The sequence below is a fragment of the Eremomyces bilateralis genome (assembly GCF_010015585.1).
Source record: "Eremomyces bilateralis CBS 781.70 unplaced genomic scaffold P152scaffold_25, whole genome shotgun sequence".
Taxonomy (NCBI): Eukaryota; Fungi; Ascomycota; class Dothideomycetes; order Eremomycetales; family Eremomycetaceae; genus Eremomyces; species Eremomyces bilateralis.
In genome coordinates, this window is record NW_022985091.1 from 280,535 (window position 1) to 303,142 (window position 22,608).

The following is a 22,608-nucleotide window of genomic DNA, read 5'->3' on the forward strand; positions in this document are numbered from 1 at the left end:
GTTCAATGATCCTTCATCTTCCTTTGGATTTGCTTGAGTGAAATCGCCATGCCTCAGGCTTCTCGAGTCCTTCACATCTGGACAATTGGACTCAAGCATCATATCTCACTCCCGCTTGCGATGCCGGCACATACGAGATTGAGGTAGCTCCTGCTTCTCGGAGTTCGATTTTCCTACTCCAAGCCGGGACTGTAGAAGGGCAAGCCCATCCATGCAATGACATGGCAACAATGGTCCAGGTAGTGAACAGAAGGGGCAACTCGTCTAGCAATGCAAGACGCCTCAAGAAGTCAATAAAGAACTTGTTACCGTCTTCATACTGTGCCTCTTCCGCCTTCGAGTAGCATCTGAGCCCTACAAACTCTATCCTCACGCTACTATCTACTACTATCTAGACTACTGCTTCCTCAACTGCCCTAAGTTACCACCACCGCGACCTCGGCATATCCTCCCCTTCGGTTTTCAGTTCTCATCCCAATCAGCGAACCTCTCTTGATCGAACCCAAGTCCATCCTCGATGCCTGTCGGCCTTCCCGGCGATCTTCCCGTCGAATCCCGCCTCCGCCGCCTCCGCCACCGCTTTACCCGTCGCAAGTGGCGCCACAAGGCCAAGAACGGTGGCCGGGTCGTTCCAAAGGTTCGAATCCGCAAGCCCCTTGGACCGGCGACTTACGGCGTTAAAGTCCCCCGCTTCCACCGGGCGAGAACGCCGCTCTAAACGTTGGGCGCGGACGCGGACGAACAAGGTCGTGAATCGGGGGAGGGACGGGCAAAGGTCGGCGGATCGGGGGTATGCGTATGGGAGCGGAGCTCAGGATTCTTCGTACCTTGGAGTCGGGGCGTCCTTGTAACGGAGAAAGTCAATAGAAGAGAGGTTGAAGATTGGCTCAGGCAATTTCACCATCGCACTCCTAGCACATGGTTTACTTCCTGGGATGGCTGGGCTTTTTGGCTTATCCGAATGTACACGAGTGTCCCCTAGAGACGAGGATTTTCTGCTCGCCCTAGAATACTGATGGATTAGGACTATTTATATACAAATTCCAATTACTCCGCCTCAATTCCCTTCTCTGATAGCTGTAGCTGTGCAGACAGACGAACATGGTGATGCCCCTAGTGGGGGTCACTTGCAATAGCACTCGATTCCCTGGCAAGGTCCATCTCAAATCCAGTTAGGACTTGACCCGGACGTTTGGTTCAACCTGAATCTTGGATAAAATATTAAGTTCAGATACCACCCATGGTACTTTAACTGGTCGGCATAACGTCCAATAGGAACCTCTGCCATCAGGACCTGACCGGACATAAGCCAGGTATTCAGCCGCATAAGATACTTAGTGGTGTCGTCACTTGTCAGGCCACTGCATGAACCAGCCCTGCGCCATGTATTAACGGTACATAAACCTGCCGCTCTGCTCCGAGCGAGACATTAGAATTTAGACGCCCCAAATCCATCGCGGTATTCCTCAAAACCGGAATTCCATAATTCGAACTAATAATTACCGACCTTCTAAACACAGCTGCGCTACAATGGCCGATCGAGTCCAAATTGAGGGCTCCCTCCTCATCAAGCTCGCACAGCTGGTCGGGATTGCCGGTGGTGCTCTCGTAACAGGTTGGGCCACTGTCTTTATAAACCCATTGTTCATCTATTCTAGTATTCCAACTAACATTGCATCGTAGCAATCAGCGGGGGTGCCTCGTTTATGCTCGTCCCTGCATTGAAAGCCGGTCCCGCTTCCGTGCTGGTTAGGCAGTGGCGAGTCGCATATGGAATCGGCGCGCGATCCGCACCGCCTATTTCCATCGTGACATCCCTTGCTTGGGCGTATCTCGCCTCGAAAGGTGGGTTCTCAAAGCTGCTCTCTATCCCTGCGGAACCGCCCTTCACGACTCGCACTCCTGTCTTGAAGAATCGATGTCACCGAAGCTAACCTCTCCCAGCGCGTCACCATCCCGCGACCCCCTCGGGGCCCTTCACGTTCTACACCCTCGCCGCGGTGCTCGGCCCGGCCATCGTGCCGTACACACTGGTGGTGATGAAGTCCACGAACGGGCGGCTGAGCGAGCTGGCCGCGGCGGCGGACAAGGCGAGCGAGAAGGTCCAGGAAAAGGAGGCTACGCAGTTGATCGAGAAGTGGAAGTGGTTGAATGCGGTGAGAGGCGTGTCGGTCTTTTCCGCCCTGATGTGCGGTGCCTATGCGATTGTGACATGGCCCGAGATCGCGATTTGGGCGGCGTAGGAATAGGCTAGGGATAGCTATTGGCGTTCACGTTCATATGCGAATAATTCATATCCCGAGTATCCACCGCCAAGTCCGCCATTAGATATGTCTGTTGGTGCGGTTTAATTGCCTATTGACAATGATGGGTATGTTCCTCGTCCATGCTACCATGCTGGATGCTATATGTCCAATATTATCCACAGGCAATGAACATGTACCAGTACGGAATACTCTGGAATTACACGTATCGTGTATTGCGTATTTATCCTTCGTGCGAATATATACTCTCGTCCAGTCTGGTTCTATTGAAGATGTTCAGTTGTGGCCTCTTGCCTCGTGCCTCAGCCTCGTGCCTGATAATATCAGGCGTCAAGGCACCCAAGCGGACCCCTGTCGCCCGAAGAGACCACGCATCGACAATTCGACATCACCTTAACTTCCATACACAAGTTATCAACATACCCGTTCAAGCTATCCGAGCATCCCAACGCTTGTCTCAATGCTCGTCATTCCCAAGTCCCGCTAAATCGCATCTCAGCTCCTTATTCCACCCGACATGCGGGCCCACGCTCTTTTCCTTTCCCTCCTTCCCCTGGTCCCGTTCGTGACCTCCAGATCGACGGCCTCAACATCGGACATCCTCCCGGCGAACTTCCAGCCGCCACAGGTATGGGTGAACGCGAACCAAGTGCGGACCATTAATTTGGAGAAGTCATACCCGCGGGAGGCAATCAATACGGTCATTGAGAATGTCTCGGACGACCCTCAGACGGAGTATTACTTGCCGTTTGCTGGGGATGTGATAGCGAACGTAGGCGGACTGCAGGTGAAGGACAAGAAGGATCCATTGAAGGAAGGATTCAGCGCTGAACTGGTGGAACTGGACTCGGAAAGGTAGAAATGAACATTCCAACCTTCAAGTCACGTCAACTAACCCGCAGCCATAGCTCCACGCAATACTACCGCCTGACGCTCCCTCCCGTCGCCCCCAAGTCCTCTCTCACTCTCTCCATAACCTACACCCTTCTCTCCACCCTCTCCCCTCTCCCCGCCAAAATCCCCCAAGCATCCCCCCAGCACCTCACCTACTCTCTCAGCGCCTACATCCCCTCCGCCTACCCCACCACCAAGCAGCGCACCCGTCTCCGGTTCCCCTCCACCCGCGTCCCCGACTTCACCACCGTCCCTCGCCCCGCCACCGCCGACACCCCCGAAGCCCTCGACCCCGACCGCCAAGGCCCCACCTTCACCTACGGCCCCTATCCGCCCCTCCCTGCCGGCGCCGCCCACCCCATCACGGTGCGCTACGAATTCACCAAGCCCATCCCCTCTGTCTCGCTCCTCGAGCGCGATCTCGAGGTCTCCCACTGGGGCGGCAACCTGGCGACCGAGGAGCGCTACTGGCTGGAGAACCACGCGGCGGCGCTGCGAGAGCAGTTTTCGCGGCTGGAGTATCAGAAGGAGGGATATTCGACGACGGCGCAGTCGTCGGCGCTGAAGGAGGTGCGGCGGCCGCTGGCGCCGGGGGCGGGGAACCCGTACTTTACGGATGCGATTGGGAATATCTCGACGAGTCGGTTCCGGCCGGGGGATGTGGTGGCTAAGCGGGACGCGAGCTGGGAATTGAAGCCGCGGTTTCCGGTGTATGGGGGGTGGAAGTATGCGTTTAAGATTGGCTGGGATGCGGATCTCAGTGCGTATATAAGGCGAATCGCGAGCGGGTCGGACCATTTTGTGCTGAAGGTGCCATTCCTTGAGGGGTTGAAATTGGACGAAGGATTGCAGTACAAGAGGGCGGTGGTCCGAGTTATCCTGCCAGAAGGAGCAAGGTGAGATTGAGTATCTATTCCGTCTTTGTGGAGTCATATTGCTAACCTAAGTCCAGGGACATTAACTTTGCGACGGCTGTCCCACTTGCAAACGACGAGATCACCATTCACAAGACTTTTATGGACACGCTCGGAAGACCAACGCTGCAGCTGACCGCGGTGAATATCGTAGATGAGTGGAGGGACAAGGACTTGATTGTATGTTCACCTCCCAGCCATTCGCCATCGAGTTTCTGTTAACGCTTTTTCAGGTCACGTACACCTATCCCTGGACCGCCGGCTACCGCAAACCGTTGACGATCGCGGCGGCCATGATCAGCGTGTTCATCACGGTGTGGATCGTCGGTAGTCTGGACGTCAGCATTGGGCGGAAAACAAAATAAGGTCGAGAGGATTGGCCCGGAAAGGTCTTGTGTTGAGTTAGTTCCACCACTACGTCCTGGAAGGATAGGATGTGAGCAGCGAAAACCATACATTTTCAAAATGGGTCAGGGAAGGGCGTGCGAGCAAGTTTTGTTATCTGTACATTTGGTGGCGTCTAGGATATTCAACAGTATTGACGGATCTCGCACTATCTTACAACTTCTCCATGACGTCCTATGCTATGCCTATACGAATAATTCCAAATGTTTCCGTTATCCCTACCCCTTCAAACCCCCTTCCCCCCCCTTCACCAACCGAAACACAAACCCCACCGCCATCGCCCCCAACACCCCCCCACACAACACCGTCGGCCCCCACTTCTCATAATACACCCTCCTCCCCACCCTCCGCGCCCGAATCGCATCAACACGCATGTAGTACAGCACCGCACTGTAGATCAGCGCCACCAGCGCGACGACGGTGAAGGCGATCGACGCGGCGAGGGTTAGTCGGTCGCCGAAGTTCAGCAGCGCGGCGGCGATGGAGCCGAGAAGGATGCTGAATTCGAGCCAGGAGAGGAAGGTGCGCTCGTTGGCGAGGTGGACTTTGGGTTCGACGCGGATGGGGACGTGGATGCCTGAGGGACGTTAGTGTAACTGCAGTTGGATCGACGGTGTCCCCGACGATAAAAAGACGTAGGGATGGTACTCACGCTTCCCTGGCGGCGCCTGAAACCGCTTCATCTCCCCCGCCACATGCGGCACCCCCAACTCCCGCCCCCCCGTCGGAATCTCCGTCCCGGGCGTGAACATCCCGCGCGCCACCACCTGCGACACCCGCTTCGCCGCCCGCGATACTTCCCATCGCGTCGCCAGCAGCGCGTATTTCGCTTTTCTCCCTTTCTTCCGCGCCTGCTCTAGCTCGTACTGTCGCTCTGCTTCTGGGTCGGACTCGTAGACGTAGTCCTCATCGATGGGCGACGCGGCGACCCGCTCTTCTTCGTCGAGGGTGTTGGGGTCGTGGGTAGCGTGTGGCTCGTCTGCGTGTTCACGGCCGTCGGGGCGGGGTTGAGCTTCGTCGTCGTCGTCCCTGTCGTCGTCGATGTCTTCATTACTGGCATCTTGAACCCGCTCGTGCGCCCGCAGCATACGTCGCGCGTCATGGAGACGGCGTTGATTCACGTCCCCACCCTCCGGATCGGTGTTGTCGACCTTTGGCAGGTCCTCATCATCCGAGTCGTCGAACGTGTCGGATGTCGACATATCCGTAACCTGGCCCGGCCGCTCGATCCCGAAGTTCCGCGACACGGGTTTGAGGATATCGACGTCCATCTGCGGCATCCAGAAGGGCAGGAGCGCGATCCGCTCCGGCTGCAACGCGGCGGTGCCGTGGATGAACTTGGAGAACTTGGGGACCGCCTCAACGAGGTGGCTGGCGGTCAGTTCGCGGATCCACTCCGGGGGGAGCTGGCCCGCAGCGGTTTGCAGTTTGACTTCGAGGATGGCGTACGGGAAGCGTTCGATGTCGGAGGGGGGAAGTTGGCGGAAGGGATGATCTATGCCGATGTCTGTCCGGCGCCAGTTGGTGCCGGCGCGCTGGCGGTCGTCGAGGTTGTCTTCGCGGATCATGCTTAGATCGATGTCCAGGCTGATGCGTACTCGGGCGTCGCCAGGGAGCTGGAACGCCGTGCGGCTGTAGTACGAGCGGGTGACGGGGACGAGGCTACGGGTCAGCACGCGGTACTGGATCTCCCGCGCCAGCTGCTCGAGGTCGTTGATCTCCTTCTCCGGCTTCTTCCCCTCGCGACGCATCTTCTCGAAGATCTTGTCGACGGTGAGGCGGCCGGCGAGGTAGTCGTTGACTTTGTTCTCTTTGAGGGGGAACCGGGCTTTCACGCTCTTTTCGCCGGTCCAGTCCTCGCGATGCGTCTTGCGTTCGACGAAGATGGTCTCTGCCTCCATACCGCCGTACCACCGGAGGCGGATGGCTTCGGCGCCTTCGGTCTTCTGGAGACGGCCTTCATAGAGTTCCCAGGTGTCGGTGTTATCGTAGTAGATGGAGGAGATGGCGGAGTCTTTTTTCTCGAATTCTTTGGAAGGGTTAAAGACGAGGACGGGGAGATGCTGATTGACTGTTATTGACTGCTCGTTGTAGAATATCCAACCATCCTTCACGTACCTTGAGAATCACGAGCTTCAGTTCGGTGATATTGTCGGGATGCACCCAGTATTTGGTGGTATTTCTGATGAAATTTTGCTGCTTGCCCCCTGCGCCCGCGTCGCCTTTAGTTGGACTACCCCGTGTTCTCACCAAGTCGTATAGCCTCGATACTTTGATGATGAAGGCATCGTAGTTGTCCCTGTAGAATGGCTTGGCCTTTAACCGAACCGCGAAGACGGGTCTGAGATGCCACTTCGTTTGTTTCTGTCTCCATGTCAACACGTATTCCGACAGGCTTTGCCTCAAATGCTTACATCGTGCTTCTTGATGATCTTCTGAAATCCGGTATAGTTCAACCTCGTGAAACTGGCCAGATCATGCACATCCGCAATGATATCGCTGACATCCTCCTCCAACAGCATGAAATCCTCTTCCAAGGCTTCATCAGCCTGCTCCTGCCCCTGCTCCTCCCTCAGCTGGGTGGCATGCGTGACCACCTCCCCGACTTCTTTCTCGCTGGCCTGGATACGTCGAACGATCTCCTCGCTCTTGACCTTCTGGAAAGTATAGACCTTATCCAACTCCTGCTCCAGCAGTTTCACGAACCGCTGCTCGTCTTTCTCGGTCCACGGTCGGCGCTTCGGGTCAGGGTTGTCCGAGGTAGGAGGGGTTTCGAAGACGGTCTTGAGGCCATCTTTGAGGTCGTCGTAGCTGATATAATGGTAGTACCAGTCCCGGATTAGCGAGGAGCGGAGTTGCTCTCCGAACCTGGGGAGCGTCAGTGGCTGTACAGGATAGTTATGATAGACGTGAACGGGTCATGGTTCCCAATCCCCAGTTGGAATCGTACTTCATAGTGCCAGTGTTGAGCTCATATGCATGCCCCACGGCGTCAATTGATCGAATTCGGCGTCAGTTGAGCCGATGATATGAATATGTACGGCATCCGATGAGCATCCGAGTCAACCAAGACGAGGGGCATATGGCAATGGCAGAGACGAGGACAGGGTTTTGTACTACGGTGCCTCGAGCAGGAGCTTGAACAATGAACGTCAATCGAAGCAAATGATTCTGTTGCTTAAAGCAATAAGGCTGGGCTCAGGCTAGGGTCTCTTTGGTGCAGGGGCCGCCAACTGCAGGTGTGTTGATCGCTGCGTCATCCAGTAGACTGCCCATTCAGAAGCCAAAGAGCCCCCACGTGTTAGAACCCCCTGTTCTTAAATCTCGACCGCATCCTTTCTTAAGTCTTCCACTTCACCAATATCAGATTGCTTTAATTATCATCACCCTGAGGCCTGAAGTCATCGATTGAGTCTTTGGGATACTTAATACTCGAAAGTCGAATATCGTGTATACCTCATTTATACCTGTACCATGATGTGGCTGGCTATGATGCACATGTGTATGGTGACCTGTTGCACAAAAACCAATGTAACAATGCTAACTAACGTGATACACCGACGAAGTCTATTGCAATCCTGTTCCGTATCTAACCAACTTAGTACCTATAGTGAGTGTATCAGTGACAACGAGGATTGCCGTCGAATGTCTTGGTGGCAATGTTGGCTAATCCGTCATCCTTTATGACTGTTCTATATTTCTCTACTTTTATCGAATGTTAGTTAATAATGCTCTCACCTTTATATCTCTCAACCGCCCCGTACCAGACATGGTTCCTTCTTCTCCAAGCCTCTCCTACGCGTTTCAAAAATCGAATAATCTAGTCCACCCAAGAGCATCCTTCAATAATTATCATGGCGCCCCCTCAGTCCGACCCCCCCCCTACCGCCCCCTCCAGCGCTCCCATCCCCGCAATCGCCCCCTCCACCGCGCTGCCAAGCCCCTTCCCCCTAAAAGACGACATGGAATCCGCCGTCGCCAACCTCGGCGCCCTCCTCTTCCACCAAGGCTGGCGCAACTTCACCGACATCATGCTCCACATCGGGTTCGCCGTCGGCACCTCCAGCTTCCCCGAACTGATCTCCTGGCGCAAGGTCGCGTTGCGGAAGCTCACCTCCGAGGAACGCAGGCAGTTGCGGGCGGTGGCGGTGGAGTGGGACGAGGCGCCAGTGAATGTGGAGGAGTTTTTGAGGACGAGGAGGGGGTTGGGGGTGGTGGATATGGGGGCGTATCGGACGAAGAGGGTGGAGGGGCTCACGGCGAAGACTAACAATGGTAAGGGGAAGGCCAAGGATGTTTCAGCAGAGGCTGTGGAGGGGGAGAGCAAAGGTAAGGGAAAGGACAACGCGAAGGCAGAGGATGTTCCAGCAGAGGATGTTCCAGCAGAGGCTGTGCAGGAGAGGAGCGAAGGTAAAGGAAAGGAGAAAGCGTAGTAGGCAAGGATCATTAGGACCATCCTTGCTATAGCCTCACTAAATTCCAAGCACACAGTACCATGCCGCTCCTCTTCGCTTGACCTGTTCTGGCGTAAGATGTGGCCCTTCCTCTCCCACTCTTCTGCGTGACATCCCGCTCGCTAACACTGTCATCAAACAGAGCATATAGGTACCATAGCTAAACACCATACCCCTTACTTCCATGGTCCAAGACCTTCGAAGTTTGGAAGCCATCCTGGCTCCGGTCCCAAGACACCGCATCGAGTCGTACCTGTAGGAAAGGAAAGTTCCGTTCAGCTGAATGATATGTTGATGGCATGTACTCAGGCCGTTTTAGCTGTCAAAGCAAAGAATTATCTTTATCATCTCTTCTCACCTTATATTGCTGAATTGACTGTAATTACCGGATACGATTTGGTTGTTGGTTGCCTTAGAGAAGATCGTGAGGCAACAAGGCTACTACAGCCCCACCACCGTCGCGACATGGCCGGGACGTCCTGCATTGCGCTTCATGTCGACGATACTGATGCTTCCCCAGAAACCCCTCGACACGGCCCCATCCACCAACAGCTCTGGGACTGGTTTCGCGATCGCCTCGGCAAGCAATTCGGCACCAAGAGATACTACGCCTCCCTACTTCGCGAGGCCGAGCTCACCCCGCGCCCGCCACGATGATGATCAAGTGAGTTGGACTGCGAGTCCCCGATGGTTGCTCACGACGCTGACGAGGACGGTCTAGAGTGAGAACCCTGACGGGGAAGGAGATCGAGTTGGATATCGAGCCGGACTACAAGGTACTCGACCCCCCTCGCTCCCCTCCTCCATCGACTAACCCCGATCACAGGTCTCCCGCATCAAGGAGCGCGTCGAAGAGAAAGAAGGCATCCCGCCCGTCCAACAACGCCTGATCTTTGGCGGCAAGCAAATGTACGCCGCCATTACCATTTCCTGTTGTCTACGTTACCTACCGACACCCGACTGACCGATCAACAGGAACGATGACAAGTCCGCCTCCGACTACAACCTCGAAGGCGGGAACACGCTGCATTTGGTCCTCGCGCTCCGCGGTGGCGTGCTCGCACTCGGCACATGAGCGACCCTGCGAAGGAAAGGCGCCGGCACTTATCTTTGACGTCGCGCCGACACGCACTCGATCAAATGCATTCGTTTCGGAGTTCGGAACCGTGGTGGGGACGCGTGGATATGGACTTTCAATGAAGTGATGACGGGGGACGTCCGATGGGCAGACATGGCCCTGGGATTCAGGAGACGTTCGTTCATGTACGGGGGAACGGGGAGCTATCAGTAGGAGAGCTGGGGATTTCACGAAAAGTTCAAAGGCTTGACTCGTCCTGGTGGTGAAACTAAAGAACGCCGCTTAAATTGTGTGTGATATATCCTCCGCAAAACACCGAGCGCTATGCAAAGGATGGACATGAATACCTCCCATGATCGATGAAACTCCTTAATTACAGCGATGTCCCGCTGGTACTCTTGTAGACCTTCTCGATGCTTCGTGCGGCATGGTTTCAGTCTCCCATCACTGCCATATCAAACCCACCAGCACCTCATAACCCCAGCCATCAAATAATCAACCCCCCCGTCTCTAACCTTCTCCAACCCATATCACCCATCTACCGCGTACGCTTATTCGGCATCAAAATCGTATTCCTCTTCCGCTTCCTCGCCAACGGCGCCTGCGGCGACCCGACCGGACTCCCATCCTTCCTCCTCTCCACCCGGTTCGGACTTGTCGTCCTCGTGCTCCCCCCTGCAACTACCCGCTCCGTCTCCTCCTTCTTCGCTGCGTGTTCCGCATCCATCTTCCGCGATCCCCACGTCTTTGGCGTGGCAGGCGCTGGCGGGTCGCGTTCGAGTTGCTTTTCGGGGACGGCGGTGGGCGCTACGCCGGGTCGAGGCGCGGGCCGAACAGGATGAGTCGGCCGGCGTCCGAGGGGCCCGATCAGGCGACTATTGCGGGGTGGGGCGAGCGTCGCGGCCGTGGCAATCGGAGCAGCAATCGCGGGCTGCGTCGGGCGTCGCTGGATGCGCGCCGGTGGAAGCATGCTCTTCGGCGCCTTGGACACACCGAAGCCTTTGGTCGGGATGGTGGGGCGGCCCATGCGCAAGACGTCGCGGCGCTGGGGACCTTGCTTCATGATGGCGGCCATGGCGGAGGGTTTGGGCGGGGGGCCGCCGAAACGTCGAGATCTTCCGGGCTTGACGGGGGCGCGGTCGGTGACCATGAGCTTGGCTTGTTCTTGGCGGGAGGCATCGACGGAGCTGAAGAGGGACTTGAGGTCGGCTTCGGCTTCTTTGATGTGCTGGTCTTGGATGCGGCGGTAGTTCTAGATTGAGGGTGAGTTTGAGCGGGGGAAATGTGGCCAAGCGCTATAGGAACAAGATCCCAGAGAAGGTAGAAGCGGGAGAGTGTAATACAAGGGGATACGTACATAGTAGACCTTCGACCAGGACTTGGGATTGTCGGGAATGGGAGGGAACTCGAGGGTCCTGGAGTTCGAGAACTCTTTCTCGATGAGCTTGAGCCAGAGATCGCCAGTATGTCCTTTGAGCTGCGGGCAGTGGTCTTCGAGGTGTTTCTGTTTCTGTCAGTCGGGATCTGGGTCTCCAGTTATTGAGATGCGTACGAGCTGATCGGCTTCCGTGATCTTCACGAGGACCGGCTTGATGGTCTCGAAAGGAACGTCGCCCACGTCATAGATTTCTACAATGATTAACATCAGGATCAGGAACTCTTGTGGACTAAAATACCATGGACGTGCTTCATCAGGAAACGGAGTGACATGCTGTAAAGCGAATGGGGTGCCCGCATCCCAGTCTTGGCCACAGCAGCGGAAGAGGTTGAAGCGGAAGCTTGAATGTTTGCCATGGCGGAATAGAAATCGTATATAATACTAGTAATGCTAAGTAGGCAGCTTGCCAATGTTGAAATCCGAAAGAAAGAAAAGGCGCTTGGTGTCAAAGACGCATCCGAGAAGTTATAGAGGAGGCAGAAGAAGGAAGTAATGGTTCTTTATTGCAGAACAAGAATGTCACGAGTGAATTACAAGCCATTGTGAATGGCCTATTCCATTGAACCATTCAGGTCAACAATAGGATTATTTACCAAGCTGGAAGATCCTATTGAAGGTGACATTAATTGACGGTTTGGGGCATGTGGTATGTGAAGGTGAGAGTGAATGAAGACGGAGGTCCATCACCAGACCTGACTCAAGTCCAGACTCCAGTCCCCACACTTACTCAACCACATCCCGGATGCCCACAGCGCCACAGCACGTGCCCACAAGTTGTGGCTCAGATGTTCACTTGTTCAGTCTTCAGTGTCTTTTCACGTGATATCAACTCCGAGTCGTGAGTTTGGACTGGAGTTTCAAGTTCGCGGCGTCGAGTTTCACTATCAATTCTTTTTCCATAGCACGTCGATATTTCCACCAATATAAAACCAAATTTGTACCTCGGTTGGAAGTGCCACCACATTGGAAATCGGATTCGCCATGGACGTCCCAAGCTATGGCCTGTTGGACCAGGCGGAAGAAGGTTCGTCATCCGCGTCGCATTGCCTCGAACCATTGACTAAGTCGTTCCATCCAGATGCCCTTCATAAAGATCGTCTGCTCCCGATCGAACAAAGACCCTTCCAACGCATTACCAAACGACTTCTCGCCGCCGATTCCCCCATCCGCTCACACCCCAAGCAACTCCCCACTCCTCCTCCCGACTCCACCGTTATCGACGAAGCCGCCGCCGCCGCCGAAGCCCTTAAGCAACAGGAATCCGAAGAACGGCGACAATGGCGAGACGAAATGCACCTCGACTTCGAGGCGCTCGAAGACAACATGGTCCGCATGCAACTTTTGCGAACCAGCAACTCGCGCGAACGCGAGCGGTACGCCACTGAGAAGCTCAAGATCCTCGACACCGCGCAAGCCGTGCGAGAGAACACCGCAGACCTACGCAACCAGCTCGACGAGGCGCGCAAGACGCTAGCCCTCCGCAAAGAATACGACGCGCTCACGGAGAAGATCCACACGAACCGGATGCTGCGGCCGCGCGACGACCAGCAGGCGCAGCTCGCGAAGCTGCGGGCTGAGATCGGCGAGCTGCGAGGGGAGAGCGCGGAGTACGCGCGCACGTGGACGGAGCGGCGGGCGCAGTTCATGCGGATCGTGGGAGAGGGGAAGACGATGTTGGGGTTGATTCGGGATGAGAAGGAGGAGGCGGAGCGGAAGGAAGGAATGATGGGGGGGGAAGAGGAGGAGGGGGAGGGGGAGGGGGAGGGCTCGCAGGGGAGTCGGAGTCGGGCGGGGACGCCGAGGGCGGAGGGGACGCCGTTGCATGGGGGAATCGCGGAGGGGGAGGGGGGGTTGAAGCCGCCGCCGTCGCATTTGAGGGTGGCGATGAGGAGAGGGAGGACGGGGTCGCTGAGTAGAAGTCGAGGCGGATCACCGAGCCCCGGGAGGAGTAGAGGGACACCGGGGCGGGATGAGTCCCCGAGCGAGGAAGGTGAGGAGAAGGACGTGGAGATGGGTGATGCGGGCACGGCGGATAGCTCGGAGATGGAGGAGGGGGAGGAGGAGGAGAAGGAGGAGGAGGAGGAGGAGGAGGAAGAGGGTGAGATGGCTGAGAAGATGGAGATGTAGAAGGCTTCAGCTTTCAACGGATGCATATCACGGCGTTGGTGGAGCGTTAGTCCATGCTACTGCGGACTCGGGCGTTTGAAACCTGGTTTGAATAGATACCACCTGTCGGCTTTTAATCAAGTGGGATCATGGATATCATTTGCAATCTTCTATACTGAAAAGCGTGCCCGTCGATCCGCACGCATGTTCTTCCCTCTCACGCAATGCTCTTCAACAACTCATCTGCCCTCGCAACGTCAGCCGCCGGGCAGTCCGCCCTGTTGGCCTCCTATATCCAGTCAGCAAAATTCCCGAGATTCGTCCACCAGCGATAACCTACCAGCTGCTCTTTCAGCTGAGCCACCGCTCCCTTCAACCGCTCCTGCACGGACGGTAGAACCTTCTTCGTCTCCTCAAGCGCTTGACGCTAGACTCACGTCAGTCACCACGGCAGACCCATCGAACGGCCATGCAACGCACCTCTTGTCGGAGTTGGAAATCTGCATTTTCATCCGTGCTCTCGGCGGCCTGGAGTTTCGCGATGCGGGCTGCTTGCTGCTCCAGTTCGACGTGGTAGCTCTTCTCTTCTTTGGCGAGGCGTTGGACGGAGGAGATTGCGACGGCGAGTTTGGAAGGTGGAGCCATTTTGTCGATCGGTGATGCTCCTTTCTTAGAATAAATTTTGTCGCGGTGTCTTTTTTTCTGGGACTTTATAAACTGGAGGGAATTAGAATAGTTCGTTATTATCGAAATTGTTGTTCTTGGACTCCGCAGTTGAATAGTTGGGCGATATCACTGGAACGGGAAATGTCAGGGAGGAGACGTCATTGGCTAGGACGAAATTATTAGTGCCTATGGAATTTCATCATCATATCGACCTGGGAATTCGAGGTAATACTCAATCAATTGCATTCTACATACACTAATGTATCTATGGTACTTACAGGTATATACTCCGTAGAGTGCACAGGATAAACTCTAAGTACAGACACAGTAACAAATACTGCAGCGTCGGACACAGCGCGGCCATCGAGCACTCTACTCCATCCTTTTCTTTATCTATTCATAGCCCAGCTAACACGCCATCATGATTTCTTATCGATTAACATCGCTCGGACGTTTGAGTGCTAGTAGTAAAAGGACACCGCAGCGTGGCCGTTGATGGGTAGCCGTTGATGGGTACGAGACTGGTGCCCGCCGAAGGACCTTTGGTGGCTGCTGTAGGTGCAACCTGCGATTGAAATGTATCTGGATCCTCTAGCACTGTAGAACGAGTAAATTGGACTATGAGACGACAAAGGGGCCCCGTTGGATTCGTAATGGGCGTACATGAGTTCGACAGGTGATGATGAGAAGTCATGGTGACAAGACTCGATCGTCTGAACGGCCCCGCCATGGCATCAAAGCCCCCCTAACATCGAATGCAGAGCTTCGTTAACTGATGGTGAATATCGCTACATAGGGATACTCCTGAGTGTAACTTGTAACTTGCTTCGTGGACTGGAGACGCTTGGAAAACCAAAAGGAAGTGCAGTCTGCACTTCTGTCACCTGCACCTACGATTCGCTTGGAGGGGGAGTTCCGGTTGTCCAATCAACGCGTCGAGGGGCTAACACGTCTACCACAACAAGAGTAAGGCGCGTCTCATCCACGTCGCTGCCGAAATGGGCTAAATGGATTTTGGCTGTGTGTCACGACAGGATTGTCAACCTCCTCTGTCAACCTCCGCGCAGCCTCGATACCCCTTCACTCCCTCCGTAGGTCCTGGTATTCCCAATACCTTCACCTCCACATTCGCCATCGATAGCAGATGCTTGTTTCCGTTCAAGTACTGCCATCATGTCTTCTCCCACATCCCGCCGAACACGAAATTCCGCCTCCGCGACCCCTCGACGAAGCACTCGTTCCTCGCAAGTCCCACAAAGCTCGCCAACCGCTCAGCTCGCATCGGAGGCCTCGCAGGCGTCCGATCGACAGTCCAACGCTGGTACCAGCCTTGATGGAACGCCGAGGGCCTCGCAATCGCAGCAACGGAGCGGCACAACGTCCTCGCCCCTGTTCTTCAACTCGTCTCCCGCGCACAGGTTGAGCCAGCAGACGGCCGCCAATGTCAGCTCGCCGTTGAAATCGCAACTAGACGATGGCGAGACAACCCCGAGAGCCAGTCAGAACATCAGAGGTGGGTGGTATTTCTCCATGGAAACCCCGTATTTAAGGCTAACTAGGAATTAGATTCTTCTCCAATCCACTATGCCTCCAGTTCCTCGCCCGGACGGGTGCGAAGCTCCCAAGCCCGTGATAACATCCATAGCAGCAGCAGTGCACTCTTCGTGCGCGGATCCGGTACGCCAGCGCGGAACCGCCGCCATGATATCAATTCCGATGTGTTTGGCTCCAGCGGTGCACGACGTCGTCGCATGTTCGTCGATGAAAACGGCATGGTTGTGGGAGGTTCGGATGCTGCCACTTTCTCCAACCTGGACCCGAATACCTCTGACGCGGATGCATTGGCCGGGAACTCCAGCAGCGTGATCTGGGGGACCAATATCTCGGTTGCGAACTCCATGCATGCCTTTAAGGACTTCTTGTTGAATTATGAGAGGAAGTACCGCATGGTGCGCGATGGGGAACTGCCGGATACCCAGAGTATTCCGTACGATGATCCGGGAAGAACGAAGGAGTACGTTGAGATGATGCAGATGATGTTGGAACTGGGCGTCACTGCGTTTAATCTCGATGCCAGGAATCTGAAGGCCTATCCGCCTACTACGAAGCTGTGGCACCAGCTGCAGGCTTTCCCGAACGAGATCATACCGATCATGGATCAAGGCCTGAAAGATACATTGGTCGAATTGGCCCAGAAAAAGATGAATGACATTCGTTCTCAGTCACAGCGTACGCAGCATACGACGCAGTCGTCCCGAGTTCGAGGATCAAGCTCCCTCCCTCCTCATCCTAGCTCTGATGCGGAGATGGGCAACGGCCAGACTGCCCCCCCTGAAGAAATCGATGATCTTGTCAATGAGGTCGAGGTCAACGTGTACCGAGTTCGACCCTTTGGGCTGGATAACACCGTCAATCTGCGTGACCTGAACCCTGCCGATATGGACAAGCTTGTCAGCATCAAAGGGCTTGTGATTCGCACTACCCCTATTATTCCCGACATGAAGGATGCCTTCTTCCGTTGCGCGGTGTGCAATCACACAGTGCGCGTTGACATTGACCGTGGAAAGATCGCTGAGCCTACAAGGTGCCCACGAACCGGATGCGAGGCATCTAATGCGATGCAGATCGTGCATAATCGGTCTGGGTTTGCTGATAAGCAAGTCATCAAGCTGCAAGAGACCCCCGACAGTGTCCCGGATGGCCAGACACCTCACTCCGTATCCGTGTGTGTCTACGACGAGCTGGTAGATGTCTGCAAAGCCGGTGACCGCGTCGAAATCACGGGTATCTTCAAGAGCAATCAGGTTCGGGTGAACCCTCGTCAACGTACCGTCAAGAACATCTTCAAGACGTATGTCGACGGTCTTCACATCCAGAAGGTCGACAAGAAGCGCATGGGGATCGACACCTCTACCGTTGAAGAGGATCTGGCGGAGCAAGCTACGGGAGACACGGAAGAGAACCGCAAGATCTCGGCAGAAGAAGAGGCGAAGATCAAGGAAATCGCCGGGCGAGCCGATGTATACGAGCTTCTTTCTCGTTCCCTTGCCCCTAGCATCTACGAGATGGACGATGTGAAGAAGGGCATTCTCCTCCAACTCTTTGGGGGTACGAACAAGTCCTTCGAGAAGGGTGGAAGTCCGAAGTACCGCGGAGATATCAACGTCCTTCTCTGCGGTGATCCTTCGACGTCAAAGTCACAGCTGTTGAAGTACGTCCACAAGATTGCTCCGCGTGGAGTGTACACCAGCGGCAAGGGTTCATCGGCCGTTGGTTTGACGGCCTATGTGACTCGGGATCCAGAAACTCGCCAACTGGTTCTCGAGTCCGGAGCACTGGTCCTCTCCGATGGTGGTGTCTGTTGCATCGATGAATTCGACAAAATGAGCGACGCCACTCGCAGTGTGCTTCATGAAGTGATGGAGCAGCAGACCGTTTCTATCGCGAAGGCCGGGATCATCACGACACTGAATGCTCGCACCAGCATTTTGGCATCGGCGAACCCTATTGGAAGCAAATACAATCCCAATCTGCCGGTTCCCGCCAACATCGATCTACCGCCAACCCTCCTCTCTAGGTTCGATCTCGTCTACCTCGTCCTCGACCAGGTCGATGAGATGCACGATCGGCGATTGGCACGGCATTTGGTCGGCATGTACCTAGAAGACGCTCCCGAGAATGCGGCGAGTAAGGAGGTACTGGTAAGTCCCCAATCTTCAATCTGACGTGGACTCTGGAGAATAAATTCACTAACAAAATCAGCCCGTCGAGTTCCTCACGGCCTATATCTCCTACGCCCGCCAGGTCTGCACTCCCCGCATCACCGAAGGCGCTGCCCGCCGCCTCTCCGACGCCTACGTCGCTATGCGCGCCCTCGGCTCCGACGTGCGGTCCGCGGACCGGCGCATCACCGCGACGACGCGGCAACTGGAGTCCATGATCCGCCTCGCCGAAGCGCACGCCAAGATGCGACTCGCGGAAACCGTCGAGGAATCCGACGTCGACGAAGCAGTGCGGCTAATTAAGAGCGCGCTAAAGCAGGCGGCGACGGACGCGCGGACGGGATTGATAGACATGGGGTTGTTGACGGAGGGGATGGGGGCGGGGGAGCGGCGAAGGAGGGAGGACTTGAAGGGGGCAGTGGGGGCGGTGGTGGAGGAGTTAGGGGGCGCGGGGGCGGGAGTGAGGGTGGGAGATTTGGTGAGGCGGTTGGGGGAGCGGGCGCAGGCTGGAGGTGGAGGGGAGATTGAGAATGGGGAGGTGATGGACGCGTTGAGGGCGCTGGAGGCCGAGGGGAAGGTTAGAGTGTCCGGCGAGGGTGCAAGGAAGGTGGTGAGGAAGGTGGTTGGCGCAGTCTGATTGTCCGGCTTGGGATAGGGGTTCAGGAGTTCAGTGGCTTCTGGTGGAGACGGATGAGCTTGGCTTGAGGGCAATGATTCGGAACGGATACCTGGTTTCGGACTTTTAACGATATAGAGCTACTAGTAATGAAAGATGTTTTGAATCATTAATAGCCCAGGGTTCGTAGTCGTTTGTGGTTTAAGTCGGCAACGGGCTGGACTGCGCGCATGCTCTGCCCAAAAATCGATGACATCATACCCAAAGATCGGAAACTCGTGAAAGTAAACTGACGACGAAGTTGATTAATACCGTACGCAACAGTCCGTCTTCCATTTAGCAAACACAAATAGCTGGTCCCTTAAACAACAATCCACAAGACCCTACGAATACCCACCCAGATTCGGAACAATTGACTATTGTGTTCTTTGTCTATTGAGCTCCAGTCTTCATCCCTTGCCCAGCGCGTCCTCCGTTCCGCCATCAAAGGCAGCCTTGGAAGTCATATCTCTTATAGCATAGTGATTTATTACTCACCCAATTGAGTTTGTCAACAATGGACGATCCAGGTAATTCTTCATTCTGTAGGTTGAGCCGCCTGAAGCTTACCCTTCGCAGTGACGGAGATCCCAGGTGTGATCCACGCCTTAACTCAGTCCCGCCCGTCCGTCCAGCGAGAAACAATCGAGAAATATTTCACCCAAGACGCCACCTTCATCCATCCATTCTGCCGAACCCCCCGGTTGCAAGACTCCCGATGGATAATCCTAGCGATCTACCGCTGGTACAAGGTATGCCCACCCTCCCCCGAACCAGCCCTCACCCACTCACTGCAATAGGTGCTCTCCCCGCGCATCGACCTCTCAATCCAATCCGTCGGCTACGACGCCCCGAACCTCCGCCTCTACGTGACGGTCCACCAGATCTTCCGCCTATGGTTCGTCCCGTTCTACAAGGCGCCGGTGACGTTGGTGACGGTGCTCGATCTGGCGAAGGTGGAGAAGAAGTATCGTATCCAGCAGCAGGAGGACCTGTATCAGACGGACAAGTTCATAAGCTTCGTACCACTTTTTCCGGGGGGGTCGCTGGTCGTGATGGCTTGTCAGTATTTCGCGGCGCTGTTTTGCGTGGTTGGGGCGATGGTGCTGCGGCCGTTTACTTGGCTGGCGGAGAATCGATATCCGGGGGGCTGGAAGGGTGTCGCTCTGGAGTGACAGTGCCCTGGATAGTTTAAGTTGATCTACTTATCAAGTTGCTTCTGGGCCTTCTGATGGCAATGAAACCATGGCTGATGCAAACCCCGGGGGATCGAGAAGAGCTAAAGCATTGGTGGAATGGCTGCTTTGTTGTGTGGTGTTCTAGTCTGGCCAGATTTGACGCCCGAAGCAAGTCTTTGTCGGTTTGAAGTGTGTAGACAGGAGGACTTTTCTTCGTCAGGTGACTCGACTCTATATGCTTCCATTCCTGACCCAAGCCTCGGTCTTCTGGCGTCATGTTGCCACCGTGATCTCAATCACTAATGGACGATAACCGAAGAATATTTGTATGCCTATGTGTAGGGATATATCATCCATGTGTAAAACAGATCAATTACAGATATCAATACAAAACCAGAACTGAAGGGTGAAAGACGCCAAGCAAGGGAAATACATCGCAAACAAATTTTCATGCACTGCATTACGTCTAATACGCTCGAACGAGTGCATGGGTATGGTACACTTTTATTTACCTTCCAGAGGCCGCTCAGTCCACCTTGATAGCGCCGTAAATCTTCAGGATGAACATCCAGGTCGCCAGGAATCCGATAGTGCCTGGACCGAAGTTAGTAACCAACTCAACTGTAGTTCTGCATGGGACTCACCTGTCAAAACGAAGAACAGCGTACTTATTAGCAAACTATATCCCAAGTACAGCACCCCGCTCGTCCAGCTGGTGAAACTCAACGTCTTCACCCAGTAGAGCATGGCGTACAGGAAGACATAAAACGCGCTCGCTCCCGCCGTGAAGAACGACCGCCACTGCCAGTGATAGTTCTCCGCGCATAGCAGGAAGTAGACCATTAGCACTGTGACGGCAGCGCACGTCATGATCATGATGCCGAAGCAGACGAAGAGGAACCCGAACATGTAGTAGAACTTGCTGAACCAGATGCTGCGCATGATGAAGTACAGCTCCACGAAGATGGCGCCGAAGGGCAGCACGCCGACGAGGAGCATGCTGGGGATCGGCCGCATGTAGCTGCTCGCCTGGGGGATCTGGCGCGGGATCTGGTTCGTGCGGGTCGGTTCGTGGATCCCTTTGGCCTTGAACCCAAGCCACGACCCGGCGAGCGACAGAGGGACGGAGATGACGAACCACAGGCTAATGAGGACGAGCATGGTGGTGAACGGGACGGCGCCGCTGGCATGCCGCGCCCACACGAAGAGGTTCAGAAGGAAGAACGCGCCGAAGACCAGGCAGGGAAGGGCCATCGGGGTGTAGATGAAGTTCTGCTTCCAGGCTTCGCCGTGAAAGAACTTGTACACGCGCGCGGAGATGTAGCCGCCGATAAACCCGAAGAGGGTGTGGAAGATGATCATCATGGTGGCTAGGGAGCCGCGGTTGGAAGGCGAAAGGAAGCCAAGGAGGGCAAACACTGCGCGATGTAAGTGAGCGCCCATGGATGATGGTGGTTTAACTTACCAATCGTGAACCCGGTCATCATGAATAGTTGAGCGCCGTTCCCAACCAGGACACTAAGCAACATAGGAGACCTTGGTGGTCTGAAAACGTCACCATGCACCAGTTTCCAACCCGAGTCCTCCTGAACTCCGTCATCCATGATTCCAGTACCCGAAAGGTCCTCCAGGGCTACAGCATCCAGCCTGTTATACCTCGCGATGTCTTTCCTCAACGTTCTGAACAGGATGGTGGTCACCATTCCCACCAGGAAGCAAACGATGACCGCCGAGTTGATGAGCGAGAACCAGTGGATCCGGGGATCGTAGACATGCAGGTACTTGTCCCATCGCGTCGCGAAAGGGGTGGGCGAAGGGTTCCAGTAGACGCTGTACGTAAAGACGACGTCGGTGTCGCCCGACTCCGAAAGACTCAGAGGCGTCCCCTCTCCGCATAAAGCAACCCCGTCTCCGATCTCTTTCGCATCCGCTGAGGACGAAGATTGTACTGTCACACCGACCACCCGATGCTTATCCTGACTGAACTCATGATAGTCGATGAAGATGTCGTAGTGATTGTTCAGCACCGGCAGATCGTCGATGATGGTCCCGAGCGGGAAACCGGGACTCTCGTATACCTCCTCCGTGATGGTGTCCTTCTTCAATTGTCCCGCTGGCAGTCCATCCACCAACCAATTGATATTGTAATCCTGGAATATCCTCCGGTTCACGAACTTGCTGTCTTCCGGTGGGAATGTCTGCTTCCCGCACACTGCCTTGCATGATTCGTTTATGCCCATCTTCAGCTCGAAGGGCGAGTTCTGGATTCGGTCCCCGAACAGGATACTGCCCAGCGACTCATATTCGTACTTCGTCCCCTCCGGAGGCTGGCAAAAATGGAATTCGGGAAGGTAGTAGTCGAACGAGAAGACGGAGCGGACCTGCGGATCACGTTCCGATTCGGCAGGCGTGAGGTGGTTAACGTTCAAGGGAACTTTGTCGCCGTCTCGATATGACGTGGGCGCAACACCAGGGAGGTAGAAGGCGGATGCTGGGGAGAGAAGGAGCAGTAACGCTGGTAATATTGAGACGGCCGCGCCGCATCGTGACGGACTCATGGTGATTCTGCGCCCGTTGCTGCTCAGTGACGGTATCCCGAAGCCTTAGAAAATATCAGGAGGCAGATGCCGCAAGCTCCGGAGTATTAAAATGCCACCCTCATACGTGGTTCAAATCCCGGGGTTCATCCGACGTGGTCTGTACCGGTCGATGAGGGTTGTCGATCGGGATTTGAAAGCATCAACTGCTAGCCGGCGAGGGTGTCGGATTGCGTAGGGTTTTGCGGAGTTGAGGGTTCGAATAGTGAAAGCTGTCCTGAAAGAATCCTGTGACAC

At 55.2% G+C, this 22,608-nt stretch overlaps 11 protein-coding genes across 11 annotated transcripts; 6 read left to right on the forward strand and 5 right to left on the reverse strand.

Moving 5' to 3' along the window:
* The first annotated feature begins 1,429 nt into the window (after nt 1-1,429).
* P152DRAFT_165247 (DUF1772-domain-containing protein) lies at nt 1,430-2,544 on the forward strand. The gene is made up of 3 exons (XM_033674037.1): nt 1,430-1,615; nt 1,684-1,845; nt 1,945-2,544. The coding sequence occupies exons 1-3, from the start codon at nt 1,531-1,533 to the stop codon at nt 2,241-2,243; spliced, it is 546 nt and encodes a 181-aa protein (XP_033531056.1). The 5' UTR covers nt 1,430-1,530; the 3' UTR covers nt 2,244-2,544.
* A 181-nt stretch (nt 2,545-2,725) lies between these two features.
* On the forward strand, nt 2,726-4,589 carry P152DRAFT_461618 (oligosaccharyltransferase alpha subunit). The gene is made up of 4 exons (XM_033680163.1): nt 2,726-3,119; nt 3,173-4,054; nt 4,111-4,252; nt 4,306-4,589. The coding sequence occupies exons 1-4, from the start codon at nt 2,782-2,784 to the stop codon at nt 4,435-4,437; spliced, it is 1,494 nt and encodes a 497-aa protein (XP_033531057.1). The 5' UTR covers nt 2,726-2,781; the 3' UTR covers nt 4,438-4,589.
* Nucleotides 4,590-4,695: 106 nt separating this feature from the next.
* On the reverse strand, nt 4,696-7,621 carry P152DRAFT_509337 (SPX-domain-containing protein; the record flags this gene model as incomplete). The annotated part of the gene is made up of 5 exons (XM_033682618.1): nt 7,428-7,621; nt 6,892-7,345; nt 6,596-6,841; nt 5,130-6,540; nt 4,696-5,054 (listed from the first exon to the last, which is right to left on the reverse strand). Exons 1-5 carry the CDS (start codon nt 7,430-7,432, stop codon nt 4,696-4,698), a joined length of 2,475 nt encoding a protein of 824 aa, XP_033531058.1. The 5' UTR covers nt 7,433-7,621.
* A 632-nt stretch (nt 7,622-8,253) lies between these two features.
* On the reverse strand, nt 8,254-9,179 carry P152DRAFT_165492 (uncharacterized protein). The gene has a single exon (XM_033674038.1). The coding sequence runs from the start codon at nt 8,931-8,933 to the stop codon at nt 8,343-8,345; it is 591 nt and encodes a 196-aa protein (XP_033531059.1). The 5' UTR covers nt 8,934-9,179; the 3' UTR covers nt 8,254-8,342.
* A 471-nt stretch (nt 9,180-9,650) lies between these two features.
* On the forward strand, nt 9,651-9,985 carry P152DRAFT_376076 (ubiquitin; the record flags this gene model as incomplete). Its single annotated transcript, XM_033675615.1, has 3 exons — nt 9,651-9,707; nt 9,758-9,840; nt 9,907-9,985. Coding segments are annotated over 3 exons (219 nt in total), but the record flags the coding sequence as incomplete, so codon positions are not given.
* Nucleotides 9,986-10,268: 283 nt separating this feature from the next.
* P152DRAFT_461620 (uncharacterized protein) lies at nt 10,269-12,109 on the reverse strand. Its single transcript, XM_033680164.1, has 4 exons — nt 11,686-12,109; nt 11,562-11,638; nt 11,367-11,513; nt 10,269-11,261 (listed from the first exon to the last, which is right to left on the reverse strand). Exons 1-4 carry the CDS (start codon nt 11,717-11,719, stop codon nt 10,548-10,550), a joined length of 972 nt encoding a protein of 323 aa, XP_033531061.1. The 5' UTR covers nt 11,720-12,109; the 3' UTR covers nt 10,269-10,547.
* Nucleotides 12,110-12,289: 180 nt separating this feature from the next.
* On the forward strand, nt 12,290-13,256 carry P152DRAFT_423085 (uncharacterized protein; the record flags this gene model as incomplete). The annotated part of the gene is made up of 2 exons (XM_033677202.1): nt 12,290-12,471; nt 12,526-13,256. Coding segments are annotated over exons 1-2 (774 nt in total), but the record flags the coding sequence as incomplete, so codon positions are not given.
* A 402-nt stretch (nt 13,257-13,658) lies between these two features.
* On the reverse strand, nt 13,659-14,333 carry P152DRAFT_442071 (tubulin binding cofactor A). The gene is made up of 3 exons (XM_033677727.1): nt 14,034-14,333; nt 13,894-13,980; nt 13,659-13,842 (listed from the first exon to the last, which is right to left on the reverse strand). Exons 1-3 carry the CDS (start codon nt 14,196-14,198, stop codon nt 13,771-13,773), a joined length of 324 nt encoding a protein of 107 aa, XP_033531063.1. The 5' UTR covers nt 14,199-14,333; the 3' UTR covers nt 13,659-13,770.
* Nucleotides 14,334-15,275: 942 nt separating this feature from the next.
* P152DRAFT_423093 (MCM-domain-containing protein) lies at nt 15,276-18,725 on the forward strand. The gene is made up of 3 exons (XM_033677203.1): nt 15,276-15,732; nt 15,786-17,920; nt 17,982-18,725. Exons 1-3 carry the CDS (start codon nt 15,393-15,395, stop codon nt 18,576-18,578), a joined length of 3,072 nt encoding a protein of 1,023 aa, XP_033531064.1. The 5' UTR covers nt 15,276-15,392; the 3' UTR covers nt 18,579-18,725.
* Nucleotides 18,726-19,113: 388 nt separating this feature from the next.
* On the forward strand, nt 19,114-19,771 carry P152DRAFT_476563 (uncharacterized protein; the record flags this gene model as incomplete). Its single annotated transcript, XM_033681519.1, has 3 exons — nt 19,114-19,126; nt 19,176-19,348; nt 19,397-19,771. 3 exons carry the CDS (start codon nt 19,114-19,116, stop codon nt 19,769-19,771), a joined length of 561 nt encoding a protein of 186 aa, XP_033531065.1.
* A 274-nt stretch (nt 19,772-20,045) lies between these two features.
* On the reverse strand, nt 20,046-22,608 carry P152DRAFT_165584 (endosomal integral membrane protein). Its single transcript, XM_033674039.1, has 3 exons — nt 21,240-22,608; nt 20,419-21,192; nt 20,046-20,368 (listed from the first exon to the last, which is right to left on the reverse strand). Exons 1-3 carry the CDS (start codon nt 22,330-22,332, stop codon nt 20,301-20,303), a joined length of 1,935 nt encoding a protein of 644 aa, XP_033531066.1. The 5' UTR covers nt 22,333-22,608; the 3' UTR covers nt 20,046-20,300.

Excerpts from the sequence above, each read along its gene's own strand:
- P152DRAFT_165584 (XM_033674039.1), bottom strand. The coding sequence starts at position 22,332 with ATGAGTCCGTCACGATGCGGCGCGGCCGTCTCAATATTACCAGCGTTA. Across the intron at positions 21,193-21,239 it reads GATGACCGGGTTCACGATTG|TGTTTGCCCTCCTTGGCTTC; the intron begins GTAAGTTAAACC and ends TACATCGCGCAG. Across the intron at positions 20,369-20,418 it reads GCTGTTCTTCGTTTTGACAG|GCACTATCGGATTCCTGGCG; the intron begins GTGAGTCCCATG and ends ACTTCGGTCCAG.
- P152DRAFT_461620 (XM_033680164.1), bottom strand. The coding sequence starts at position 11,719 with ATGTCACTCCGTTTCCTGATGAAGCACGTCCATG. Across the intron at positions 11,639-11,685 it reads CCTGATGAAGCACGTCCATG|AAATCTATGACGTGGGCGAC; the intron begins GTATTTTAGTCC and ends TAATCATTGTAG. Across the intron at positions 11,262-11,366 it reads CCTGGTCGAAGGTCTACTAT|AACTACCGCCGCATCCAAGA; the intron begins GTACGTATCCCC and ends CCCTCAATCTAG.
- P152DRAFT_442071 (XM_033677727.1), bottom strand. The coding sequence starts at position 14,198 with ATGGCTCCACCTTCCAAACTCGCCGTCGCAATCTCCTCCGTCCAACGC. Across the intron at positions 13,981-14,033 it reads ATTTCCAACTCCGACAAGAG|CGTCAAGCGCTTGAGGAGAC; the intron begins GTGCGTTGCATG and ends ACGTGAGTCTAG. Across the intron at positions 13,843-13,893 it reads CTCAGCTGAAAGAGCAGCTG|GAGGCCAACAGGGCGGACTG; the intron begins GTAGGTTATCGC and ends GACTGGATATAG.
- P152DRAFT_165247 (XM_033674037.1), top strand. The coding sequence starts at position 1,531 with ATGGCCGATCGAGTCCAAATTGAGGGCTCCCTCCTCATCAAGCTCGCA. Across the intron at positions 1,616-1,683 it reads CGGTGGTGCTCTCGTAACAG|CAATCAGCGGGGGTGCCTCG; the intron begins GTTGGGCCACTG and ends ATTGCATCGTAG. Across the intron at positions 1,846-1,944 it reads GGCGTATCTCGCCTCGAAAG|CGCGTCACCATCCCGCGACC; the intron begins GTGGGTTCTCAA and ends AACCTCTCCCAG.
- P152DRAFT_423093 (XM_033677203.1), top strand. The coding sequence starts at position 15,393 with ATGTCTTCTCCCACATCCCGCCGAACACGAAATTCCGCCTCCGCGACC. Across the intron at positions 15,733-15,785 it reads AGCCAGTCAGAACATCAGAG|ATTCTTCTCCAATCCACTAT; the intron begins GTGGGTGGTATT and ends ACTAGGAATTAG. Across the intron at positions 17,921-17,981 it reads CGGCGAGTAAGGAGGTACTG|CCCGTCGAGTTCCTCACGGC; the intron begins GTAAGTCCCCAA and ends TAACAAAATCAG.
- P152DRAFT_165492 (XM_033674038.1), bottom strand. The coding sequence starts at position 8,933 with ATGGTCCTAATGATCCTTGCCTACTACGCTTTCTCCTTTCCTTTACCT.
- P152DRAFT_461618 (XM_033680163.1), top strand. The coding sequence starts at position 2,782 with ATGCGGGCCCACGCTCTTTTCCTTTCCCTCCTTCCCCTGGTCCCGTTC. Across the intron at positions 3,120-3,172 it reads GTGGAACTGGACTCGGAAAG|CTCCACGCAATACTACCGCC; the intron begins GTAGAAATGAAC and ends CCGCAGCCATAG. Across the intron at positions 4,253-4,305 it reads GGAGGGACAAGGACTTGATT|GTCACGTACACCTATCCCTG; the intron begins GTATGTTCACCT and ends ACGCTTTTTCAG.